Genomic DNA, 12,558 nt, shown 5'->3' on the forward strand with positions numbered 1-12,558 from the left:
GTATCTCCAAAGATTTTCAGCTCATTATTTCCCTCCTCTAGTACTTTAGGATGGAGTTGATGAATGCTGAAAAACTGAGGAAGGAAAAGCAAGAATTTGAAAAAGCTGACATGGGTGTGGTAAGGTCCTGGTTACTGTATTGTCACTTGTTAACAATGTATGGTGTTTTAAGCCTATTTAGGAGTAAGGGAAAATCTTTGGAATATATTTTTCTGTTCAATTTAATGCATTTCAATTTTTAATGCATTTAATACATTTTGAAACTTTAAGTTAGGTCTAGTATTGACTTAATTAAATGGGCTTAGTAATAAAAATGAAACTTTGTGCTTTAAAAATAGATATTTGGACTAATTGAAATGTTCCTCAAAATTCTTACTGATACAAAGGCCAGATGCTATTCTTTAATACTGTATGATCTCATTAAGTGAAGTATTAATGGTTTGAAGGAGCTGGAGAAAGATTGTGAAATGTGTGGTTCCTAGCCTTCTTTTTTTTCCTTTTTATATAATTTTTTATGTGACAATAATCTTTTTAAAGAAAGATTTAGAATTTTAGAGCTGAAAAGGAACTTTGCTATTGTTCGTTGTTATGGTTTCCAGCAGAATTTTTTTTATCCAAATAAAATGTTACACAGAAAGGCAAGCAGTGCATGTAAAACCTGATCTATTGTGGTCTAAATGGAGAGTGAGGCCTTAACCCATGTGATCTTGCTACTACTTCAGGAGCCTGAGAGAGCTCAGTTGGAAGATCAGGGATCTTGTTCAAGCTGCACATTTTACTAGTGAGGGAACTAGCCCAGAGAGATGTGATTTGCCAGAGGTCATATGGCACAGGTAGTTTAGGACTTAATTTTCATCCTAGTGCTTTTTCTACTTACCAGGACTACCTGTTATGTTTAATGTAACACTCTTTAGGGGAATCTTGATTATCCTGAAGAACTCCTGAAGGGCGAGTTGGCACGAATAATCTATAAAAATTCTATAAGCATAATTAAAGGTAGGTATCCTTTGAACACCTGTTTGTGGTAGGAAAGTGAAACATTGTGTTTATAATGAGGAAGATCTTTAGCTAATTTTGAAATTTTCTATTAGAATGTATGTAAAACTCTGACTGTAGGAATAGTGTCCTATTGCTTTCAGAAAAGGCTTACTTCTTTAGGCTATAATTGAACATTTCAATAAGTTTTTATCGAGTACTTAACTCATGTGGGGAGTTGAAAGAAATAGATAATTTTGTGCATTCCTTTTTGCCCTTAGAAGTTTAGAGTAAAAGTTGGAAGTACTTATTAGTACTCCAGAGAACTAATAATGTCTTTGCTTGTGGAGGGGGTGCTATGGGCTGACCATTTTTGTTTTGTCCTCTTCTCAGTTAAAGAAAACATAAAAAACAAACAACTAACTCCAGTACATCAAGAAAATGGTACTATAAAGTGATTCTTTAGTCTTATTGACAATGAACTCTCCTCCCCTCCTTTTTAAATTTTAGGTGCAGAATTTCATGTGTCACTGCTTTCAATTGCACAACTATTTGATTTTGCCAAAGATCTACAAAAAGAAATTTATGATGAGTAAGTAAAATAGTGGGAAGGCGAATATATTTTTGATCTTGTGATAAGGGTTTTGAGGTTGGATTTTTACGATGGGGAAGAAGATAGCCTGCTAAATCCTTGGAAGAAAAGCTGAATTTTAGAACCACTGTGTCATATTAAATAAAACAGTATGTTTCCGGAGAAGTTCTTTGACTCATTTATTGGCTTCCTTTTGGAAATAGTTTGTCTTTATTTAATAACAAATATATCCTAAGGCTTATATAAAAATCTGTATTCTGCTTTTCAGGCATGTCTTTTGTCTGTAAAATGAGAGTTGTACTCATAGATGTTTATAGTTAAGTGCTGTAGGTAATTTTATTCCTTAATGTCTTATTACATGGTTTAATAATTATTTGTAGCCTACCTTGTGGGTACTTCCATCCTCCGGTAGCACCCCTTACTTTCATAGGAGATAAAATAGAACTTGGATCAGTTTGTTCTTTCAATACCTTTAGGGTTTTGGTAGAGGATTAGGTTGTGCTTTTTCTTGCCTCTACTATTATAAAAAGTCAAAAGCTGAAATATATTAAGGTCCTCCATGGCTCATGGAGGCTGTTTTGTAACAGATAATTGCTGATTTGACTTTGAGAACCAATTTGGAAGTTAACATTTGTGAATGATGTCTGAAACATTCTGAAACTCAATAAATGTGTGACAACTCTGATTCATTGACAAAACATATATTCTGGAGAACCTGTTGGGAAATGTCTTTTATGGCACTGCAATTGTTAAAGGGGTGTCCTGTGTACATTTTTAGAGCATAGGGAACTGTCTCTGATATTCTGAGTGAGTCTCTTGTCATGAGATAGATACCAGTAAGCTGTATTTTTTAGCCTTCAGGCTCTTCACACAGATGACCCTCTCACTTGGGATTATGTGGCACGACGAGAATTAGAGATCGAGTCACAGCCAGGAGAAGAGCAGCCTACAGTGAAACAAGCTAAAGCAGTGGAGATGGGCCGGAAAGAGGAGAGGTGCTGTGCTGTGTATGAAGAGGCAGTGAGGACTCTGCCTACAGGTGACCTTCACTAAACTGTGGTGTGCTGTAGAAGTAATAGTGTTCATGAGTGTGAAACTGAAGCCTCCATTCCCATTATCAAACCTGATACCAGGAATCTCTCTGTAGTAACAGTTTATAATGTACCTGGCTTTCCAACTTGTTCTTTCTCTGACAGTGAAAGAGAAATGATATTGGAGAAATGATAATTCAGAAGATTCTTTAATTATCATTCCTTAATTATCTTTTTTTGAATATGTCTTTTAATTCAGTATGTTGATTTAGTTTTATTTCAGACAAATTCAGAAAGAGCTATAACACTCTCATTACTTAATTATCTTTTAATAGAGATTTAATTTTTATTTTGTGATTTTGGAGAATAAAGGCAGAAAGGATCTATAATGGATAAAGCTTTTGAATTTTGTATTTGTGTCATTAGTCAGTTGTTTTCCCCAATGTTTGAGATGTTTGGTTGGTTATAATCAGAATAATGCTTTTTCTCATCAGGCTAATTTAAACTCTTCAGAGGAGTTTTTCCCTTTGAAGAAAAGATATATGATTGTTGAACTGAGAGAATTGGGGATCTGATCAGTATAATCTTTCTGACTTTTCCAGAGGCCATGTGGAAGTGTTACATCAACTTTTGTTTGGAAAGATTTGCTAAGAAGACAAATAGTCAGTTTCTCAAAAGGAAGGTAAGGACTAATGTTACATGGTTATAGTGGCCAACTAGAAAGGACTGTCTTCTGAAAGAAAGGCAGAAGCACAACTCTTTTGGGGTCTGGGATAGCTTCCAAGAACTTCATGCTTCACCACTCTTTCTCCTGGTGGATGACCTGTCATTCTGATGGTCTGAGTTTGTTTTTCCCTTATCCTGGCCACCAGGTTAGGTGGGGCTCTCTTCCTATTGGGCTGTACTTGGTGCACGTGACCAGCTCATCTGATCATAAGTGAAACCTCCATGCAGGAGCAACTCAGTCTCTTCACTGAATTCTCAGAAATATGCAAAACTGCTTTTGTTCAAGTCAGAGGCCAGAGGCTGCTGCTGGGATATCTTTGTAATGAACTGAGGGATTTTTCTGTTTTCAGAGGCTGGAAAGAACCATGATTGCATTCAGGAAGGCACATGACCTCAAGCTTCTGTCAGAATTCCAATACAAGCAGTGGGTAAGGACATGGTGAACATGTTCACTGCCAGTTACATACACTTTATTCCAGTTGTTTTGTGCTGGTGTCATGTGTTTTAAATATATATAGTTATGTGACTACAACGATTTGGAAGTTTGGCATGTGGAGAGTGTTTACATTTGGCTGTCAGTGTTTGGTGTATACCAGAAATGAAATCTGTACTAATAAACGGAGGAATATTATACAGTGAAAAACACAGAACAAGAGTCATGATTTGGGGGTATTTTGTTTGTCTATTCATCCATCTTTTGCTCTACATCCTTTTCCTGAACATATATGCCTGGCCCAGATTGACCATTGTTACAGTAAAGACAAGTTAGAGGTGTTTCTGTGTTTCAGAAGCTGACTTTATAGTAAGAGGCATGTTAAACCATCCATACCCTGTGATGTGGATACAGATTGTTACCCAGAATAATGTGCTGTGAAAATACACAGTTCTAGACCAGGCTTTGCCACTTGATAGCTAGGTGACTCAGACAAGCCATTTAACTTTTCTGAGTTTGTTTACTCGATTTTAGTGATCCTTTGTTTTTGCCACCTCACAAAGTTGTTGAGAGCATTACATGAAGTAGTGAATGTGTTTGTGTATTTAAATACCTTCATTGGGGAATAAAGGACAAAAATCTTTGTATTTGTTGAGTGCCTTCTATGTATATAATTCTCACCTCTTTTGATCCATATCGTTTTTACATAATTGCAGTTAATACCTTGTTATTTTGTATTCTATTTTTTTGTTGTTATTCTACTATTTTGTATATTCTAATATTTTTGCATTACATTTTCCCCATACATTTTACATAACTCTGCATAATTCATACACTACATAGAGCCTATTATATTATTATTCTAAGACTGAGATACCTTTTCCCATTATGGCATCTGTCTGGGAAAATCCCAGGCCTGGATGATTTCAGCTGTCCTTGCATGAGCTGTTGAGTGCTGGAAGGCAGTCAGTCACACCTTATAATGATCTTTGAGTATTGCCTTGGTAGTCCTCCTCTTTTTCCTTTATCATCTCTCTTGCCATTCACCACTCTGCCTATTTCAGACATCCTGTACTCCTCAAATCCTGATGCTCCTTTTCCTAAGTCTACCACCTCATCACTCATTTGGTAGTCTTGCTTTTAATGAGAGTTCCTCAGTATACTGCCACTAAACTTAAATGCTTAGCTGATTCTGCATCCATCCTTTCTTCAGATTATTCTCCACGGAATGATTTTTTAAAAATTGATTGTCAGATTATTCTGTGGCTTCCCATTTTTCTTAGGATAAAACTGCTCAGATTCCTTAACATGGCCCCTACCTGCATTTCCAGCCTCATCTTCCAATTCTCCAGTTTGCATCCCACCCTTCAGCTATTCTGCACTTGATTCCTTTCATTTCCAGGCTGTCTCATCTTCAGCCTCTTGCACATGCTGGTTGGGAGAGCCTTCTCTTTTCCTGGAGGTCTCTGCTTTCACCTGACAAATTCCTATTCCTCTCTGAGTCTTAGCTTAAGTGATACTTCCTTTCTGGGAATCTTTTCTCATCACTACTGTAGACCCTGTTGGATGCTCCTGCTTTGTTCTCCTGTAGCAGGTGATTCTTTTTCTGTCATGGTATGCATCAAGGTGTCTCTTTTGTTAGACTGGAGGCTCTATGGGCAGTAGGGAATATCTGATTCCGTGTTCACTATTGAGTCTAGCATATGTGGTATGCAATAAAAATGCGTGGTGAATGAATGGACTATATACTGCCATTTACTTGCTTTTTTACAATTTTGTAAAATTGGATTGGTTTTAGTTTTTTTTTTTTTTCCTCCTATTGAAATAGTGTGGATGTAAGCAATTTGAATAGATTAAGATTTTCTTCCATTCATTTGTTGTTTGGGCCATATTTGTTAAAGTAAAATTCCCAACTTTAAGAGACGAACACTTTCATGACTTGTTACAGATTGTCAAATTACATTTCAGAAAAATTGTACCAGTTTATAGTGCTCCCTTTGAATGAGTATACCTGTTTCCTTACCACCCCACAAACACTAGTTTTATCTTCATTGATTTTTATTCTCTGTTTGGTTTTTAGTATAGTGAGCTGTTTTATTGAAAACTTAACTTCCAGTCTAAATTATTTAGACTTTTTGCTTTTCACCTCTTCTCTGTCTTTTGATAGCCTTTGTGGATAGGAACAGAAAGGAGAAGGAATTCTGAAACGTTCACTTTGCCTTTTTAGCAGCCATGGTAAAAGTATTAGTGGAAAGCCTGTAGAATTATCGCCTCAAATGAAATCTTATTTTGTCTCCATTTACACAGGTAATTTAGTTTTCAGTAATTAATTTTCCAATGACCCTTTATCTTATCTAGATTGAGTTGTTGCTGCACCATGACTTTTTAAAGGAAGCTCTGGAGGTGGCAGTAGCTGGGACTGAATTATTTAAAGACTCTGGGACAATGTGGCAGATGAAGCTGCGGGTGCTGATTGACTCAAAGAGTCCTGACATAGCCATGCTTTTTGAAGAAGCTTTGATGCACCTGAAACCCCAGGTCTGTGAGTTGGGTTTTTTGTATTTGGTTCCATTTAGGAAACCTTTTAAGACTTCAGCCAGAGCACATGTGAAATGTACTTGTCTGATGAGAGCCGACCCTAGAGTGGTATGTTTTATTAAGTGGCAGTGGTTCAGGGATCAAGACTAGAAGAATTTAATTCCATTTAATAGCCTATTTCTGATTTTTTATTTGAAAAAATGACTAAATTATTAAAAAAACTTCCTATTCTATTTAGATATCTTACAAGTGAGAGATACTAATAGAATATTATTCTCACTTGCATCCAAAGCTGAACATAGGCCCAACTTTTAAACACAAATATATTTCTCAATCTGAGTTTAAAGGTCTAAACCTTAAAGCTTTGCAGTGAATCTTTTATATTAGTAGGAAAAAAGTATTCCAAAAGGTAAAGTGGTAAAAGAACTTTTATTGCTTATTTATGTATGCCTCTGGGGCATGAATGAAGATCAGGTTGTTGAGCCTAGATTAGTTAGTTCTTGTGTTGTGGGTCCTAGACAGCAGAAACATGACCTGGGTAGCTGGGGGTCTGACTAGCTGTGGACTGTTAATTGTCTAATTAACTAAAATATGATTGGTAATTATAACTATAAGCAGTATTGCCCAACAGAAGGGAACTAAAATTAACAGGACATTGTTGCTCTGGGTGACTTGGTCAGAAAGCCGTCTGTGTTCTGGCATGCCATTCCTTCTGGGCAGTGAGAATTCTGTCACAATGAGGACAGACTGGGAGTGAATCCATATTTTACATATTGATTGTCTTAGGAGGAACCTGTCTTTATAGTGATTAGTTTTTAGAGTATAGTACTAAGCTGTCATTTTCTAACTTTTTTTATTGTGAGCAGGTTTGTCTGCCATTGTGGCTTTCTTGGGCAGAGTGGAGTGAAAGTGCCAAAAGCCAAGAAGATACTGAAACAGTCTTTAAGGTATAGGCTCCATGTTTTAAGTCTTGTGGTGTGGAGAATGGGTAAATAGGTTCGCTGGTCAGCTAGCTTTTGCTGGCTGTGATCAGCAGGTGCTCCTAAAGCACTATTGAGTGGCCTGGGGTGGTTCTGGGAGAATTTGTTTTTATGTCTATAAATTTCATCATGTATACACCTTGTATTTCTTTTTTCTTTTAAATTGTAGAAAGCTTTCTTAGCTGTCACAGGTGCTGACTCAGTAACTCTGAAGGATAAGTACCTGGATTGGGCTTATCGAAGTGGTGGCTATAAAAAGGCCAGAGCTGTGTTTAAAAGGTACTCAGAAACATTCATAGCTGTTACTAGTCCCTGCCCCATACTCAGCCCCTCATACCCAGATTATATGTATCACAAATAGTATCTGAGGAAGTAATCAAGAGACTTTTTCAAAAAGTAATTTTTTTTTCTTTTTTCTTTTTTTTAAAGATGACTAGTAAGGGGATCCTAACTCTTGAATTGGTTTTGTCAGCACCACGCTCTCCCAAGTGAGCTAACCGGCCAACCTATATAGGGATCCGAACCCTTGGCCTTGGTGTTATCAGCACCACACTCTCCCAAGTGAGCCACAGTCCAGCCCTTTTTTTTTTCTTTTTTTTGAACAGTAAAAGGAGTTCATACCCATTGCGGGGGGTGGAGGGGATTATAATAATTCATTATAATCCCATCACCAAGAGAAAAACTACTGTTGAGATATGATCTTAAAGTTTGTTCTTATGTAGTTGAGATTATACTATAATCGCAATCTTACATACCAGTTTTATTGATTGGATTGGCCTTGCCCCTTCAGTAAAAATACTTCATAAACATCACTTATTAAAAATAGTTGGTGTCATATATTTTATATTTTATTTGACCACAGTAATACTGCTTTGATGAACATCTCTGCATAAATATTTGTCCGTATTGGAGATTATTTCCTTAGAATATATTCTTAGAAATGGAATTATTAGTCTCCAAAAACACTTTGAACTCTTTGTTTCTCTTCAAAACGTATAAATCTTTTGCCTTTTACAAAAACACTTTGAGATGTAGTTGAGGGAACCTAGGAAGATAACATTTCCCCCCCTCCTTTTTAGTTTACAGGAAAGCCGTCCATTTTCAGTCGATTTTTTTAGGAAAATGATCCAGTTTGAAAAGGAGCAGGTAAGTGTACTATGTAAGCATTTCTAGTCTGGGAAAATGGGTTAGTGGTTACTAATCTATAGGCAGCACTTTGTTATTTAGAAAGCACTCATTATAGTACAGTATAGGTTTCTGGTCCCTTGGTTCAATCCTTTTTTCATAAAGCTTGTTTAGGAATGGTAATCAAGCAAAAAGGAGAAAGTGCATGTGTGGGAACAGAAAACTCAGATGTCACTTCCCTGCCAGGCTGGGTGACATGCTGTTGCTTTGCCTCCGCAGTGCCCTATTTGTCTCTTGTGTTGGATGGCGAGGAAGAGTAGGCACTCAGTAACTGTTTCTGGTGTTTTTAAATGGAAATTGTGAGTGGGGAAAAATACAGAAAGTGTCAGTTAAAAAATAATACACAAAAGCCCAAATGTATCTATAATTCTATCACATTAACAAAACCAGCCATACTTAAAACAATTTTTAATTGTTTTCTTTAGTTTTTTATTCACATACGCACACAAGGTTTGTACTGTTATATTTCTGATTTATGTGCTATCTAGGATTCTCTCTATAGTTTTTGTAACTATTCCTTTACATATAGGTTATTTCCAGCTTTTTGATATTGAAAACAGTGCTCAGACATTTTATGTAGCTATTTTTCTTTTGAATTATTTTCTTGAGATAAATTTCTAGGACTGGGAAGACTATTTTTTATGGTTCTTTATATACTGCCAGATAGTCCTCTAAAAGAATTATACTTATTTGCAGAGATAATCAGCAGATAGACCACTATAGCTATATGCTCATAGCTTCTCCAAGTACTCATCTTACCTTTTCTCTTTTATTTTGGCATTTTAATTGGTGTTTATTATTTTTATTTGAATTTTGAAAAGTTACTAGTATGGTTAAACTTTTCTTTTATGGTTTCAGTCATTCTTGTGAGAGTCAAATATCTGTTCTTATCCTACAGTATAGTACAGTCTTACAGTTCAGGAGATAATATAGCATAATGTTTAATAGCCAGGTTTTTGATTAATAACATAATAATTATATGCCTTGGGCAAGTCACTTAATTCCAAGTTTCACATCCTCATCTGTAAAGAAGGTCATTATACCTGTTTCAGGGGTGTGAAGAGTTATAAGGCCAAATGGGATACTGGATAGAAAGGACTTTTCCTAGTGTATGCACATTAGGAGCCTTCAACAAAGTGTGATTCTGTTTTTTTATGCATGTATAAAATACGAGGTTAAGTTGACTTTCTGTAATATAGAACAGTCTCAGTGAAGATAGATTTAAATGAGGAAATAGTTATTTTACTATACAAAAGGATTTTTAAAGTGAAGATTTTAATCTGCTTTGTAAATGAAACAAAAAGGGAATACATTTAAAAAAATAGAGGTAAAGAATTAGCAATTATTGATTGTTTGTAAAGTTAGTTTATAGATATTCTGCTAGGTGCATAATTAATTAGCATTTTAATCTTAAACTTGTAGTTGCACTAGGAGGTATTATCCTTGTTTTACATGTGAGAGAACATTTAAGGTCACAGGGTTTCAAAAACTTGCCAAAGGTCAAATAACTAATATTTATTTATACTTTGCCTTGATATAAAAAGTTTTAAGGTGGACATAACTAGTATATACCAGAGCCCAGATACTCAAAAAGCAGAAATCGTTAGCTATAGGGAGTAGAACTTCTCCATTTATTTATTTATTTAAATCCTATTCATCCCTCAAGTCGCTCAAATATGCTTTCTGTGAAGCTACCCATGTTCCCCCACTGGAAATTAGTTACACTTTTCTCCATGGTACCAGAGCAAAGTGCATTTATGTTTGATATTTACTTCACTCTGGTGAGTAGTGGATTGGACTTTTTTCTGGATAAGTTGAGAGCCAGGCTATGTTTATCTTAAACCCTGACCCTCCTTCCCCTTCAGATACCTCACAGATAGTAGCTGCTTAACAGTATGGTTGAAATGAATGTGACATTATAAATTAGGCTTTTGAAGTAAGATTGTCTGATTATTTTTGTTAGGAATCCTGCAAGATGGCAAACTTAAGAGAATATTATGAGAGGGCTTTGAGAGAGTTTGGATCTGTAGATTCTGGTAAGTAAACTTCAGTTATAGACACATGAACATTTGCATGTGCAGTCTGTGACCTATTAGTATGTGAAAGCAGTGTTTCTTAACTTTTTTTTGCATCATGGCCCTCTTTTGGAATAAAGTCTGAATCTTTCCCCTGCTTCTTCCCTTGCTTTGTGCATAAATACTTGCATGTAATTTTGCTTGAAATTTCAAGTTCACTAGCCCAAGGGTTCATGGGTCTTCTATTAAGTACTCTGGATTAGAGAAAGATTTGCTTGGTTTGATTCTCTAAAAAATGTATGTATTTGTAAGGAAAAAGTTAATGTAGGTCAGGACAAAAAGTGGGAGTAATAGCAAAGGGGTAATTGTGGAATGCTAATTGCCATTTGTTGTCATTGGCTGCCACCATTGCCCTCATTTCTAGGACTTGTACAACATACTTCTGGGTATACGTGTGTTTTGTAAAATTAGGAGCTTTATTTTATGAACTCATAAATATTGACATATAGTTATTAAACTCACATTAAAAAAAAATATGGTAGCTCCTACTGGTTTTCTTTTTCTTTTTTTTTTTTCCCAACTGGTTTTCAACGGAACTTTTCCTGGTGAAATAAGTGAAATTTTTGCTAACCTAAGCAAATTTTATTAAGCAAGGTGTAAGGTTACACTGAAGTCATTGAGGTCAATTTCATCTTGAAAGAGACTCAGCAAAATCCTTCCTCTTTAAAAAATTTAATACTTTTGAGTTCATTAAATAACATAGGCTGTCACAATTATCATGAAGGTTTTCTACTTTAAAAAAAATCTTTCAGTATACATTAGAGGTATTGTTTCTCATAGAGTTCTAGTGAAATAACAGCGAGAAGTTAAATTTGTTAGAAATCTTAAGTTGAATCGATATTAAATAATTGTTTGTCTAATAAAGCCTTTTCAGTTGTCTAATAGTATGTTCACAGTCATTTTTCTCGTTCCTTTTAAAGATCTTTGGATGGATTACATCAAAGAAGAATTGAACAACCCCCTTGGTAGACCTGAGAGCTGTGGACAGATCTATTGGCGAGCCATGAAAATGTTGCAGGGAGAGTCAGCAGAGGTGTTTGTAACTAAACATGCTATGCATCAGGCTGGCCGTTTATGACGAGAAAGAATACAGCCAACTTTTTGTGAAATAGTATTGTAAGCCCTCTGGGCATATTTGTATTATTATGAGTCAATCTGTAATTTGCTCAGAGATGGCAGACAAGATGGCGGTCTGATTTTTGAGACATGCCTTATTTTTGTGTTAGTGCATTACTCTTTAATTCCAGAAAAGAGAATTGCTGATTTAATGGCTATTTGTTGAGGCCAGACCTACCATAGGTCTTAAATGTTTTCCAAAATGTATGGAAATCATACAGCTGAGTTTCATTTATTATCCCAGGTCAAGCATTAGTACCTCTAATCTAGACCTAAGAGCTAGTTAAAATGGAGGAGAAAATACAGTTCTGTTGTTTGTTTATTCCCTCCTTATTATAAAAGTATACATGGTATTCATTTGTTTTAGAAAATATGGAGGAAATAATGTGTGAGAAGAAAATAAAAGCATCTTGTAATCCTCTGGAGTTAAATGTAGTAATTTGATTTTCTTGATCAGAATTGGATGTATACTGTTAGGTCATTTACTCGTTCATCCATTCAAGAAATATTTGAGTGCCCATCATGTACAGGAAAGAAGGGAGGGCTTTGGGAATGGATGTCCTAAGAGCTGGTTGAAGCAGCAAAGAGGTGCCTGGTGTTAGGGAAAAACTTGTTCTTTAAGAAGGTTAAGACAATATAAAAGTGTTTTCTGTCTTTGGAGCTGACACGCAGAGAAGTGTTTACATTGAGTAGGCCCTGCAGCAAAAGAAGGGATGGGGGAGTAGGGTAGAGCAGCAAAGAAGCGCTTCAGTGGTGAGGCATGGAAGGATGGTTTGGAGCAGAGAAGAGCATTCTGGGGGTAGGGGAGGCAACTGTTTGGATTATATCCTTTAACTTAACATTATGATGTCACTGGGAGAAACATTCATTGCAGTTTTACTTAGTATTATGTTTCATTTAATGTTAT

The 12,558-nt window shown here is 35.8% G+C and overlaps 1 protein-coding gene across 1 annotated transcript in view; it reads left to right on the forward strand.

The window, feature by feature from the left end:
• Window positions 1–12,558, forward strand: part of UTP6 (UTP6 small subunit processome component) — a 28,194-nt gene extending 15,636 nt beyond the window's left edge. The window contains exons 8-19 of the mRNA XM_063111447.1: window positions 42–119; window positions 915–996; window positions 1,486–1,567; window positions 2,422–2,606; window positions 3,201–3,280; window positions 3,675–3,752; window positions 6,116–6,295; window positions 7,162–7,242; window positions 7,445–7,554; window positions 8,355–8,421; window positions 10,424–10,496; window positions 11,456–12,558. Coding sequence (XP_062967517.1) covers window positions 42–119; window positions 915–996; window positions 1,486–1,567; window positions 2,422–2,606; window positions 3,201–3,280; window positions 3,675–3,752; window positions 6,116–6,295; window positions 7,162–7,242; window positions 7,445–7,554; window positions 8,355–8,421; window positions 10,424–10,496; window positions 11,456–11,613 — 1,254 coding nt within the window. The 3' untranslated portion in view covers window positions 11,614–12,558. The remainder of the gene's footprint in view (window positions 1–41; window positions 120–914; window positions 997–1,485; window positions 1,568–2,421; window positions 2,607–3,200; window positions 3,281–3,674; window positions 3,753–6,115; window positions 6,296–7,161; window positions 7,243–7,444; window positions 7,555–8,354; window positions 8,422–10,423; window positions 10,497–11,455) is intronic.

Source organism: Cynocephalus volans, chromosome 10 (assembly GCF_027409185.1).
Source record: "Cynocephalus volans isolate mCynVol1 chromosome 10, mCynVol1.pri, whole genome shotgun sequence".
In the NCBI taxonomy this organism is placed as follows: Eukaryota; Metazoa; Chordata; class Mammalia; order Dermoptera; family Cynocephalidae; genus Cynocephalus; species Cynocephalus volans.